The sequence below is a fragment of the Elephantulus edwardii genome, unplaced genomic scaffold (assembly GCF_000299155.1).
Source record: "Elephantulus edwardii isolate Elephantulus edwardi_28Jun2011 unplaced genomic scaffold, EleEdw1.0 scaffold00075, whole genome shotgun sequence".
Lineage (NCBI taxonomy): Eukaryota > Metazoa > Chordata > Mammalia > Macroscelidea > Macroscelididae > Elephantulus > Elephantulus edwardii.
Genome location: NW_006399825.1, coordinates 7,116,466 through 7,131,077, shown reverse-complemented (window position 1 = coordinate 7,131,077; position 14,612 = coordinate 7,116,466). Strand labels below are relative to the sequence as shown.

At 36.4% G+C, this 14,612-nt stretch overlaps 1 protein-coding gene across 1 annotated transcript in view; it reads left to right on the top strand.

Annotated features, from left to right (window-relative positions):
* The window catches only part of ALS2 (amyotrophic lateral sclerosis 2 (juvenile)), a 95,747-nt gene that overhangs the window by 79,623 nt on the left and 1,512 nt on the right, over positions 1-14,612 (top strand). The window contains exons 22-31 of the mRNA XM_006889086.1: positions 541-652; positions 859-936; positions 2,903-3,036; positions 3,955-4,122; positions 6,376-6,493; positions 8,687-8,844; positions 11,438-11,560; positions 12,035-12,211; positions 13,099-13,144; positions 13,309-13,370. Of these exons, the coding sequence (XP_006889148.1) occupies positions 541-652; positions 859-936; positions 2,903-3,036; positions 3,955-4,122; positions 6,376-6,493; positions 8,687-8,844; positions 11,438-11,560; positions 12,035-12,211; positions 13,099-13,144; positions 13,309-13,370 (1,176 nt within the window). The remainder of the gene's footprint in view (positions 1-540; positions 653-858; positions 937-2,902; positions 3,037-3,954; positions 4,123-6,375; positions 6,494-8,686; positions 8,845-11,437; positions 11,561-12,034; positions 12,212-13,098; positions 13,145-13,308; positions 13,371-14,612) is intronic.

Here is a 14,612-nt window from a genome sequence, read left to right as displayed (position 1 = left end):
TCTCCATTGAGAACAATGTTGAAAATGAGCCTTTTTTATGGTAAACCTCATTTTTCTCTCTTTTTTTTCTTACTATACCTCACACATTTTTTTTCTAACATTTCTTTTTGTCCTACTGATTTGATATTCTTTTTTGTCGTGATTTTAGTGAGAGTTTCCAGATAGGATGGGTTATAATTTATTCATTTTTTTTTTACTTTTTCTCCTTCCCTCACCAGTAGTTCTATTTTAAAGAAGAGAAAATTTGGCATCAATTTGATTCTGCCTATTAATTTTTATTAGAATTCTTTTGAGTAAAAAATCTGCATTGTTCAATTATGTATTTTAATGTTACTGACGTGGTAGATACAGTATATACTCTAGAGGACCATGTTTTGAGTTGATCTCTGTTATCTTGACCTGTGTTTGAGAAGAGAGAATTAACTGACACTTAACCTTGCCACGAGTGCTTGGCTCTCCCACGTGATAGTCTTCCCTTTTCCTACCAGACTCTCTACCATTATGAATTTTTTTTTTTAATTTTTTTAAATTTTCACACAGGGGAGAAAAGTATATGGGAATGTGGCAAGATGATGTATGTCAAGGAAATGGTGTGGTAGTTACTCAGTTTGGATTATACTATGAAGGCAACTTTAACCTTAACAAGATGATGGTGAGTGGAATATTTCTATAGTGTTACTATTGACTAAAAAAAAATAAACCGTGTCCTTATTTATTTTTAATTATAATTAATATTCTGTACTTCTTAGCACTATTTGTCTTGTCTTTTAAGATTGCTTAAGTTTTTGAGGGGTTTGGCTTTGTATACGCAAAAGATATTTTTTGTGTTGTGATTTTTGTTTTATTTCTTCCTAACAGGGAAATGGTGTCTTACTTTCTGAAGATGATACTATCTATGAGGGAGAGTTTTCAGATGATTGGACTCTTAATGGAAAGGTTAGACACTAACTTTATTTGTCTAGTATAACCTTTCACATTGTTTCCTTGACTTTATAGAAAAAGCTAATTTACATGCCATAAAATTTAACATGTGTTTAACATTGGTTTTTTTCCCACTTTTTTTACTGGTTTGAATAATGCTGCTATATGAATATTTGAATACAACTTTTTGCATCAGCATGTAAGACAAAGAAAAGCAGTCTCCTGTGTGTTTTAGAGTCACCGAAAACCTGCTGGATGGTCCGCCATGAGTTGATTTCAACTTGATGGCATATAGCAAGTCATACTGAGTTGCAAGGGTTCTTTATATATTCTCCATGTTGTGGGTATGTGCTGTCAAGTCAGAACCGACTTAAAACTGACCCTTCAGCATATTTTCAGAGGCTGTCAATCTCACAGGAGGAGATTGTCTGTCTTTCTCCCTCATAACAGCTGGTTCATTCGAACCTCTTACCTTTGAGTTGGCAGCACAACTCCTTACTCACTAGGCCACCAGAGCAAGTCCTTTATCAGATAGATGATTTACAAATATTTTTCTCTGATCTGTGGCTTGCTTTTCACTTTCTTGATGGTATCCTTTGAAACACGGAAGGTTTTTTTGGTGATTTTGGCTTTTGTTTTTTCTTTTCTTTTTTTTTTTTAACGTGAGTGCAAGTTTATAAATCATACGGTTTATCAGCTTTTCCTAGAAATCATTTTTTTATGTCATATCTGAAAAAGTTAATTCAAAGTTATGAAGACCGTCTTTGTTTTCATCCTTTATTTTGTTAACCTCATGTATTTAGCCACCAGCCCTGCTTTCCAGGGCTACATTGCACTTAGTTATGATGCAATCCATTTTCCATATTGTAGGATTGAATGTTGAGGATCTGTATTTGGAAAGGATATTGACCGTTGCTTTTCTTTCTCCAATGTGTGTTTTTGTCTTTCATTGGAGTCAAGGTACTACTGGCTTCATAGAATGAGTTGACAAGTGTTTCCTCCTGTTTTCTGAAAAAAATTTATGAAGCCTTGTTATTTATAAATGTTGGGAGAAATTACTAGTGAAGCCAGGTGGACCTGGACGTTTTTGTGTTTGTGAGAAAATTTTCACTTTCTAATTGATTTTTGTGCTAATAGATCTATTTAGATTTTCTATTTCTTCTTGAGAGGGTTTGAATAATTTTTTCCTGTTTTTTTATTTAAATTATCTAATTTGTTAACATAAAATTGGTCTCCAAGGATTCTTTTTAATTTCTGAAAGATTGGTAATAATATCCTCTATTTCATTATTTATTTGGGTGGCTTGTTCATTGTCTTTCTCAGTTTAGCCAAATGTTCATTGATCCTATTGATTTTCTGCAAACATTTGGCTTAATTGATTTTTTCTCTTTTTGTGTATGTTTTCCGTTTCATTGGTTTCTACTTTAATGTTGTTTCCTACTTCATTCATTCTTTGAATTTACTTTGCTCCTTTTTTCTAGTTTTGTAAACTGAGAACTTAGATTGCTGACTTGACCTCTTTATTTCTGTTTTAATATAAGTGCTTACCACTGTAAATTTCTCTTCAAACACTGCTTTAGCAGATCCTGTAAAATTTGGTATGTGTTTGCTTTCTTTTAGCTCAAAATATTTTCTAGTACTTACAATTAATTCTTTGACCCATGACTCGTTTTCTTAGAAATTTTTGCACATGCTTGCATATGCAATTTCTTAAAAGAATGTGAACTAGTAAACAGTAAATAAAAAAGACCATAATAGCCTTTTAGTCTTTAATTGTTCTTTTTTCCTGCCTAGTTGAATTAACTTGACTCTCCAATAGAATTTTTTTTTTTATTTTGACCAGAAGTAGTAAAAGCAGACCTCCTTATCACATTCCTACTCTTAGGAAAAGAACATTTAGTCTTTCATCATTAAATATGTTGTTAGACGTAGTATTGAAAATCTTTCCTCTAATTGCACTTTCCCCTCTAACTTTTCTTAGGGAACACTGACTATGCCAAATGGAGACTACATTGAAGGTTTTTTTAATGGAGAATGGGGATCTGGGATAAAAATCACTGGAACCTACTTCAAACCTAGTCTGTATGAGAGTGACAAAGACAGACCCAAAGTTTTGTGAGTAACTAATGTTATTCTGAATTAATTATTTACTATTTTGTGTTGCCTTGTAGTTATCAAAGATGGTAAATATTTTAAATATATGAACAAGTTTTAATTTTTTTTAATAAAACCACGTATAACCTCTTTGATTTGTTCAACTTACACCCCTGTAGATAAACATATAGTCTTGTATAGACTCTAAATCTTAGAGCTTAGATGTTTGACATGAAAGTACCATAAGAATGATTACCTTGTTAATAGTGCAGGTGACTGAAATAGAGGATGCTTAAATGGAACCTCTGTGAAAACTTATTTAAAGGATAAATATCAATCCATATTGAACAATAAAATCTATAAAATGTTAGAGGGGGGAAAAGATACAATCGAAGTATATAGTTTCCTTCCTCTGTGTTTCTGATATATGTGAATTTCCCTTGATTTATTCCAACTTTTTTTATTTTGATAGTATTTCCGTTTCTTTGTTCTGATGTGAGCTTGATATATTTTCTATACTATGCTTATTTTTAGAGTATTTTTAGAACCCATTAGGTAATGCATTTCACAGTTCTCATTGTGAGAGGTACAAAGCACAGAACATTCTTATTTTAGCAGGAATCAATTTTTACAGAATCAATTCTGTGGAAGTGTAGATAGCAGAAGAATCGATTCTGTTGTGCTTTAGCTTAGTAAGACAATTCTGTTATGCTCTGTATTTAACAATGTACACACTTTTGTGTTTATTAAACAATGAGTAGTCAAAACTATCCCTTTAAAATTGTCACTTAGTATTTTTGTAGTGGAACCACCAATGAGCCAGTTTTTGTCACAGATCATTCCCATTTATATTAGAAAGTTTCTACTCTTTCAGATAAGTTGTTTTTTTTTTTTATATACAAAAGAAGTGATTATTAAAGGTTAACATGGCTTTATTAGCAGGAAACTAGGAAACCTGGCAGTTTCGGCTGATGAGAAGTGGAAAGCAGTGTTTGATGAATGTTGGCGCCAACTGGGCTGTGAGAGCCCCAGCCAAGGGGAAGTTTGGAAAGCGTGGGATAATATTGCTGTGGCCCTGACGACCAATCGACGCCAACACAGAGATAGGTGAGTGAATGCCTGGTCAGAGTGGGGAGGAGCATGTTAGGGAGATAAAATATAAAGCCAATGAGTAATCACACTTCCTTCACATTTAATTTAAAACATAACTTTAAAGTTAATGTATTTTTCTTTTCTAAGTAAGATGCAGTGAAATATCTCTGATGGCTTTCTGGTGAATCACTGGAATCATGTAGTTGTCACGGGGACCTTGATGTATTTGTTTTAACTGAACTCAACTGTAAAACTTGGACAGAATACTTAGTCTTCTCCTGAACTCAACTTTCACTGAATGTTTATGTAACAATTAGTGAGCTCAGAAGTAAATATCAGCAATAAATATCAGCAAATGAATTGGGGAAGACCACCAGAACTCAGCATTGTTGAAACCGTAGTGGAGTTTTTTCCCCCCTGTAATATCCCTTGGCCTGAACTCAACATTACCTGGAAGTGGTGCAGACAGAGCCAAGGGGAAAAATATCAAAAGAGCTCACTTTGGTTTGTATATGTGAGACTGTATACACTTGATTTTTAAAGTCTCTTTTATTTCATTTGCAGATGGCAGGTACTTCTTTAGCATCTTTTTATTGTTTATTTTGGGTGAGGGGCTGTGAGAGAGAGAGACAGCGAAAGGAAGAGTGAGATTGTGTGTGTGTGTGTGTGTGTGAGAGAGAGAGACTTGGTTTTTTAAAATGTGGAAAGAAGTTAGGCTCTTCTCATTTGGTACTCCAACTTGATTATAGTATGAAATGAGAGGAAATGAATTTATATATAGAATTATGTTGCTACCACCAATGTCTGATTTTTTTGTGTAGAAAAATATAATAATAACGATGGTAAATTATCTCTAATTTCTTGCTGGTTGTAATATCGTGATAGGGTGGCATTATGAAACACTTATTTTACATGTCTTGTCTTAGCCTTTTCACCCAAAGTTTCACTTTAACTCACATCTGCATACCTTACCACCCGTTGGAGTGTCCTCATTTCTGTCCTTGCTTTTTGTGCTTATTTTCATTTCTTCTTTGTGCCCCTTGCTTTGTTTTTATCTTCTTGTTCCTAAATTCCTCTCTCTCTCTCTTACTATGTTTTTTCCCTTCTTCACTAAATATGATCAATTTTCTTTGTAGTATTTCCCAGCATTGTAGTTTAGAGTGGAGTAAAATCTTTATTACTTGGTGGTTTTTGTTTTTTTTTTTGCTGTTATGTACCTTTGATGTTTGAATCAACCTATAGCTGACCATCTTGCACATTTTCAGAGGCAGCAAATCTCATGGGAGGAGATTATCCATCCTCCCATAGAACAGTTGGTGGATTCGAACCGTATGCATTCATGTTGGCATCGCAGTTCCTAGGTCACCAGAGCTCATAGTTGGTATTAAGTAACATTTTATTTTTTAAAAAAATTATTATTAATTTCAATGAAAATTTACAGAGACTTTAGATTTCCATTCATTCGTTGTTGCACTTTTCTCCCCTTCCAACCGCCCCCCACCCCAGTACACTACCCTCTTGGAAAAGTAAAAGAAAAATTCTTTCATTGTTTTACAAGCCCTCCCCCCAGGTCCACTCCACTATGCAGCCTTCACTCTGGACTCCTGTCATGACAAAAATACCTAATCATATATCCCTTTTAAACAGTTTTCTCCCTCATCTGTTTCAGTGCAGTATACATTATTGAACCCATCTTTCCCAGTCTCCCCCCAGCCCCAAGGTCAGTCCTGTTTTACAGCAGTCGCACCATGCGCTATTTGTCCTTTTGTGACTGAGATATTCACTCAGCATAATGTCCTCCAGGGTCACCCATTTTGAATAATATTGCATGAGTTCCTTGTTTTTCAATGCAGCATAGTATTCCATTGTGTGACTAGACCACAGCTTCTCTATCCATTTGTTTGTTGATGAGCACTTAGGTTGTTTCCAACTCCTTGCTATTGTGAACAAAGCTGCCATAAACATGGGTGTGCATATATCTGCTTGGATGTCAGTTATGATCTCTTTGGGGTATATTCCCAGTAGTGGAATTTCTGGGTCAAATGGTATCTCTATTTGCAACTTTTTGAGAAAGCGCCATACCACCTTCCACAGTGGTTGCACCATTAAGTAACATTTTAAATGAATATTACATAAGCCAGTTACCATTTATAAGCTCACTTGTGTTCAGTGTTTAATTCCCTACTTAGTTGCTAACTGTTTTATGTACACATTTACACATCTTATTTATTCATATGAAAAACATAGGCGTTCTTTTCCTTTTTATAGCCCAGAGATACTAAGTCGTTCACAGACTCAAACTCTGGAGAGTTTGGAATTCATTCCCCACCATGTTGGTGCCTTCTCTGTGGAGAAATATGATGACATCAAGAAATACTTAATAAAGGTAAACAAAATTAAAAATTCACTGTCCCCTGTGAATTGGTAATACAAGTACCACACATTTCATTCAAGTTACTTCATACTTTCCTATTACCTTTGCACTCCTGGTGGTACAGTGATTAAGCATTTCACTGCTACCCAAAAACCAGCAATTTGAACCTCCCAGGAATTCCACTGGAGCTCGAGATAGTCTGTGGCCATAAAAATGATGACCACTCTAATTGTGGCTTTTCTGCTATGTATTTTGTTTATTCTCAATCTATGAAAGCTCATTCTGCCTAAAGATTTAAGTTTTGTAAGGTGTTCAGGAAGGTTCCTAAGAACTAAGGTCAGTGTTTAAAGTCTTCTTTAGTAAACTGCAAATTGTCTGTTAAAGCATATTGCCCTGGCTGAACATCCTCTCTGTGCTTCTCCAACTCTGTAAGACCAGTTACTATTTAAAGTGTGCCATGCATTGTATAAGACTTCAGTTAAAGGCCTTATGAGGCTTCAAGGTTGAAGAATGGCTGTCTCAGAGCATAATTTGTAGTCCCTTTTCTCCAAGGCAGTGCTTTATTTTGTTGTTGTTTAAAACATATTTTTGTTGTTGTAAAATCCTTTGACTTGAATACAATCCTAGCAACCCTGTGAACAGTGGATCTGAACTCTTCCCTATGCTGTGCTGTCCTCACCATCTCTGGCATACGTGAGCCCATCGTTACAGTCACTATCAATCCATCCCACTGAGGGTCCTCCTACACTGACCCCTCTACCTTTCAAAGCATGACGTCCTTTTCCAAAATCAGGCCCCTCCTAACAAGTCCAAAGTGTATGAGATTAAATTTCATTATCCTTACTGTACCTTTTCCAAGATGTATTTGTTTGTTCTTTTGGCAGTCCATGGGATATTCAGTACTCTTCTCCAACACCACAACTCAAAGACGTCAGTTCTTCTTTTGTTCTCATTCATTGTCCAGCTTTCAGCTGCATAGCAAGTAATTGAAAAGATTATGGTTTGGATCAGGTGTACCTTAATCTTCAAACTGACATCATTGCTCTTCAGCACCTTGAAGTGGTCCCTAACAGCAAATTTTCCCAGTGTAATAATATATCTTTTAATTTCCTGGATGCTGGTGCCAAGGGTATTGGTTATGGATTTAAGCAAGATGAAATCATTGATAATTTCTATCTCTTCACCTGTCATGATGTTGTCTATTGACCCAGTGGTGAGAATTTTTGTTTTCTTGATGTTGAGATGAACTTCACATTGAATTCTGTAGTCTTTGATACTCTGCAGCAAGCGTCTCAAGTCCTCCTCACTTGTAGTCAAAAAGGTTATGTCATCTGCAAAACACCGATTGTTGATGAGTTTTCCTGGAATCCTGATGCCATCTTTTTCTTCATTTAGTCCAGCTTCTTGAATGATTCGTCTGCATACAAATTAAATAGAAATCAATAGAAAGGAAATAGCCCTGACACAGCTTGCCTGGTTTTAAACAATGCAGTGTTCCCTTGTTCTGTCTGGACAACTTCTTGTTCTAGGTACAGGTTTTGATGAGCACAATTGAGTGTTCAGGAATTCCTATTTTTCTCAGTGTCATCCATAACTTGTTATGATCCACACAGTCAAAAGTCTTTGCGTAATCAAAAAAACACAAATACACATCCTTCTGGTATTCACTGCTCTCAGCCAAGATCCACCTGACATCAGCATTTATATCCCTTGGTGCTATAGCTTCCTCTGTATCCAGCCTGAATTTCTGCAAGTTCTGTCAATGTACAGGTTTAGATGTTCTGAATAAGTTTAGCAAGATTTACTTGCATGCTTTATTCTCATAACTATTCAGAAATTTCCACATTTTTTTGGATCACCTTTTGCGAACAAATATGGATCTCTTCCAATCTCTTGGCCAGGTAGCTATCCTTAGATTTCCTTGCTTCGGGCATAACTTGGAAAAGTATATTAGAACCTTTATTTTAATGGTGGTCTGCCTCATTTCTTTCAAAACTATGTTCCCAAGATGTTAGAGAGAAGCTTTGATTAAAAAGATGATGAACTTCTACTGAATAGAATTTTGCTATATCCAGTACTTGAAGGGGATAGCTTAGACTATATCTGAGAACATTTTAAAAATTAACATTTATGAAATTGTAGCTGATTGATCAATATTTCTGCCATCAGCATGAATTGACCAATGCATTGATTCTGTCTGCTCAGGCGTGTGACACCCCCCTCCACCCACTGGGTGGACTTGTGGAGACGCTGGTTGCCGTGTATAGAATGACGTACGTGGGTGTTGGAGCCAACCGCCGATTATTGCAGGAGGCTGTAAAGGAGATCAAGTCCTATCTTAAGCGAATTTTCCAGCTGGTGAGGTGAGAGATGCTTTACTTGAACTCTGCAAACTGCAAGGATTACTGGTTTATACTAATCCTTGGTCATCCTCACCCTGAATTTAGAGTTTGCAGTTTTGTAAGCAATGGTGAATTTTCCACTTTACCACAGAAATTACTCATCAAGAAAACAGCTTCATGTCACAGGTCCTAAAGTAGATTAGTAAAATTCTCTTTTTCTTTATTTCGTGGATATAAAAAAGATGAACCTTGATGATCACCTGTGCTTATTTTTTTTTCTTGCTTATTAATGACAAACTCAAAGCTCAAGTTCCTTGCCATAAAGTGGACACCAACTCATAGCACACCCTCCAGCAGGGTTTTTTTTGGTTGTTGTTAAAAAGTTAAGATAGATTTATTATAAAGTGCTTCCCAGAAGGATGTAGGAGAGGTCCCGCCAGCATTTTTTGATAGTCTGAGTTACCTGGGAGGAAATTGCTCTTCTTTCTCCCATGAAACCTTCAGAGGATTCAAACCACCAGAGAGGCCCATCATTTGAGTTAAAAACTCCCTAAGACTTTTCCACCAGACCACCCTTAATGATAACAGAAAACTGAAATACACATTTTTAAAAACTCTAATTCTGTGTGAAACACTGTAGTTGTGTTGCTTAGATTTAATTTTAAAAATCATGTCTCTAAAACCTAACTACAGACTAGACAAAGTTCAATCCGAAGTTTTGTCCATGAATATTTATATCCTTTCCTTTGACAAGAACATTATTCACTTATTTATTTAAGAAATACTTATTATGTCCTATGAATTAGCCCCCGGTCTACGTCCTGGAGGGATATACGTGTAAAAACCAAAAAATAAACTGTGCTTTGTGCTCTCATGGAGCTTGCATCCAGACTTAAGACAGCAGACAGATAATAAAATACATTATGTCAGATGGTAGTAAGTGCTTAGGGGAAAAGAAGAGAGTGGAGCTGGAGATGGGCTGGTGCCCTTTTAAATAGTGTTAGCAGACCTAGTAAAGCAATGTGCAAGTAGAAACTTTGAAGGAGTTGAGAAATCAAAATAATAAGCACCTTTGGAGAGAGGATTTCAGGCAGCAAGAAATGTCAGAGCTTATAAGACTCAAGCAACCTGATCTTTTACTGCATTTAAGCCAGTAAGTAAATGCAGCATTGAGATTATGAGACATACTTTGGTTATTTGTGCTGGAAAACGTCATTATGTGTACAGCCTCAAATCTGATGAATGCATTTGGAAATTTTTTGAGTTTTGAGCATGCAATGGGATATACAAAAAAAGATCTCTGATCTGGGAGTAATTTAGCTCTCATATTATCAACTGTCAAACCAAAGTCAGTAGCCATTGAGCCCATTCCAATTCCCATCCCAACTCATGGTGGTGTGCACTGGGTTTCCTAGGCTGTAACCCTAAAGGAAGGAGATTGCCCCTGTTGCTGCCTTGTGACGCTGGTGAATTTGAACCTTCAGAGAAACACGGCTTTTTTATTAACAGCACAACACTTTATGGACTAAGGCACCAAAGCTCCTTGTGGATTTTATCTCCCTTCAACTATGAAATCATTAGGAACAGAGTCAAAAGTAGAGTAGTAAGTATGCACGAGGAAAAAAAATTTTAACTGACAGAAGCCTTTCAGCCTCTGTTTGGCAGCCACAGCTCTCTATTATAAGGGCAACAGGGTGCCTGGGACCCCAGAATTCAGACTTAGGGGAGAAAATATAGAATACTTCTTTCCAGGATAGAACAACATTTTCCTTTCAAAGATCAAAGATAAAAATGGGCAAAACTCAGAGCTTAGCACTTTAAGAATTAATTTTCAGCATTTTGAGTTTTTATTTAAAAACTCAGTTTTACATTGAGTCTTTGTAATCTATTTAACCTTTTCCCCTTAATGTTGAATATTTAAGTGGTTTCCATTAGCATGTGTTTACTTTCTAGTCCTTCATTGAAGACTTAATACAGATGGTAAATCTCAGGTGAGATTTACCATTAGGAAAAACAGAAAGCAAATGAAGGGGTTTTTTTTTAAGTGATATTGTTCATTAGCTATACTCTTAAGATGTTTCTCACAGAAACTTAAGAATTCCAGGGAACTTAAGTATTTAATTCACATAAAAATAAAATTTCTTAAGTCCTTAAATAGATTAAGCCTCAGAAATACATCTTTAAGGGCACTCTGGTGGCATAGTGGCAAGAAGGTGCACTACAATCCCAGAGGTATGCGGTTCAAATCCGCCAGATGCTCTGCCAGAGAAGGAGGGGCAATCTCCTCCTGTACCAGTCAGATCCGATTTGACAGTACACGCACAAAATAATAAAAAGAAAAAAAAATACATCTTTATTCGCTTTTCCTATTCTAGAGGTATTTGAAGTGAACCCTGAGGGTAAGTCCCTAGAGAGCTGTGCTGCTAACTAATCTAAAGGCTTTGATTTTCTGGGGGTTTGAGCCCACCAGCCACTCTGAGGGAGAAAGATGGACAGTCACCTCTTGTGGTATCTACAGCCTCCAGAACCCACTGGAGGGTTAGCTGTCTGTCGGTTCTTGCTCTGTAATAGTGAGAGAGGTCACCATCCCTGTAATTATATTCTTTCTCCTTAGGTTCTTATTTCCTGAGCTTCCTGAAGAGGGCAGCACAATTCCTCTCTCAACTCCTTTGCCAACTGAAAGGAAATCCTTTTGCACGGGGAAGTCAGACTCCAGATCGGAATCCCCAGAGCCAGGGTAAATGGATGTGGGTGGGAATAATGGAGAAAGAAAGTAGAGACCAGGATGGTCTTATCCAAGAAGTCGCAGGAAAAAGTTGTTTTCTTCAGCTCTCAGTTTCTCATTTGTAAAGTGAAATGATCTGTGACGTTACTTTTCCCATCTCATTTTTTATGGGAAGTGTAGTCATGTAGTCACAAATGACTAGGCATAAGGGCTGCTGAGTAAAGTACCATTGTGCTGACTCTTGTAACCTCAGAGAAATAAGCCGTGGTTTTCAGTTAGGTTTGGACTAAAAGAGAATTCACACTGGGTCCAATCTGGGATCCTAGGTAAGACTCTCATGTGCCCTCCATATTGAAAGGGTCGAACAGTATTGTATCTGTTGTGCTCAAAATCCTTTTGATTTTTAGCCAAAATCTTTGACAACCATTGATTCTATATCAAATTTTAACATCTCTGCTTCTCCCCTTCCACTGCAATACTTTGTAGTTATGTGGTAACAAGTTCTGGATTATTGCTTCCTGTGTTGCTACCTCGGCTCTACCCACCACTCTTTATGCTTTATGCCTTGGACAATGATCGTGAGGAAGACGTTTACTGGGAATGTGTTTTGCGACTCAATAAGCAGCCAGATACTGCTCTTCTGGGATTTCTTGGGGTTCAGAGGTAAATACAGTAGTTATGAGGCAAACCCAAATGGTTTTCACTTAAAAGGCAAACATCATTACCAGGAACTTGGTACTGGGATCTGATGGCATACATAGCTTCCAGCTTGTTTATTTGGCTATTAGTCTTAATATGTAAAGCAGTGATCCTTAGTAATTATTTTTGAAAATCTATAGAGATGAGTATGCAACTTGCTCTTTTGGAAGTTGTTTTTAGTCATGTTTGTGTGTGGATTTGAATATGAGTTATCCTGTTTGGTGTTTTATGGCTCTTTAAAGCAAAATGTATATTTTATATTCACATTCCTCAGAAAACATAATTGTATTAAATCTTTGGCATTTTTGTTCTTTCTCTTTCTTACCTCCACACCAGCCATTTCTTACTAGAAAATTTTAGAATTATTTTTATGTGTGGGGCATTGTTTATTATTATTTCAGGAAAGTACTAAGTGATTAGGTTTCTTTTTTGTTCTGTGATGAAACTAATTTCCATGCAATGATTATTTATCTGTGCTACTTTTTAAAAAAGGAAATGGGTATACTAAAATTGGAAATAATTTTTTAAGTGAAATAAAAGTAAAAATGAGGTAAAACTAAGTAAAAGAAAGATACTCGCTAGTGTTTGGGAACATCTATAATATGTTTAAATAGTGACACATCCCTTAAAGCTAGACTAGAAATGCTCAAAGAACTTCTAGAACATTTTGAAAATATAGCCAGTCTGTGGAATAGTCCTTTTTAGTAGACATTGAGGAGCCAGTGTAGCTGTCAGGTGTTTTTAAAGGGATTTATGTATAGTTATATTTAGTGGAAAGCTAATCTGTTTTTATAGGTCTTTATCTTCCATAAATAACAGCTAATACTAACAATTTATGGATTCCATTGTAGGAAGTTTTGGCCTGTGACATTGTCAATCCTTGGAGAGAGTAAAAAGGTATGATGGAATTTCATTTACTTTGGTGTGGGGGATTCGAGATAGCAAAAAAAAAAATTCGCAATGGGTCTAATCTGGGGTCCTGAGCACGTGTTAGCATCACTTAGTCACCAAAGACTTGCCATCTGGCATTGGAATAATTTCTTTTCTTGTTTATTTAACAGGTTTTACCAACCACAAAAGATGCTTGCTTTGCCTCGGCAGTAGAATGTCTACAGCAGATCAGGTGATCTCTTACTTGTTGAATAATTACATAAATAAAAACAATGGTTAATCTGTTCCTGAGGACTTAAGCGCTAGAGTTTTCCTTCTCCCTAAGATGATGTCAATCTGGAAATCAGAAGGAATCTTCATTTGAATTATATTTTATACTAAGAGGCCTTGGTATTTTTTCCAAAGCGATAGATAGTACACTTTCCCAGACACTTGTCTGTATAAGCACTTTTTATTTTTTTTTCTATAATTATATTTTATTAATTTTCATAAACATTTACAGAGATTTTGGGTTTCCATTCATTCATTGTTGCACTATTCTCTCTACCCTCCTCCCAGTTTGTTCTTGTCCAAATGCCACAGTGTTTGTCAAAGCCAGTTCTGATTAATCTTCTTTGTCAGTGTGTCCTTTGCCATTCCCTATCACTCCTCCCTGAGAGAGACTTCACCTTGAGTCATAAGGAAAAGGGGATGGCGTATTCTCTTAGCTACTTCCTGCTGAAAAGGGACGCTGTGGGTTTCAGGGTGAAGATCTTCTCTCACTACTCTAAAGGGCCCCTTTGGCAGTAGGAAACACATAGACTATTATGGAGATTGATTTTGGAATTTAGATGCACTCTTATTGATTGTGCTTGGCCGTACATGTTCATATCCTTGAAGATGTATCATGGGGGTGTTGCAACCTAGAAGACACAAATTTGACTAACAAGTTATAAGTACATGAGTCCAAAAATTATGGAAAAGTAAAAGAAAGGATTCTTTCATTGTTTTACAAACCCTCCCCCAGGTCCCCTCCACCATGTAGCCCTCGCTCTAGTCTCCTGTGATGACAGAAATACCTAGTTATATATCTCTTTTAAACAGTTTTCTCCCTCCTCTGTTTCAGTGCAGTATACATTATTGAACCCATCTTACTCAGTCTCTCCCCAACCCCAAGGACAGTCCCATTCTACAACAGTGGCATCATGTAATATTTATCCTTTTGTGACTGGGATATTTCACTCAGCATAATGTTCTCCAGAGTCAACCATTTTGAATAATATTGCATGAGTTCCTTGTTTTTTAATGCAGCATAGTATTCCATTGTGCGAATATACCACAGCTTCTCTGCCATTCGTTTGTTGATGGGCACTTAGGTTGTTTCCAACTCCTTGCTATTGTGAACAAAGCTGCAATAAACATGGGTGTGCATATATCTGCTTGGATGTCAGCTATGGTCTCTTCTTTTTAGCCAAATAAAAATTAACCAAGTGCC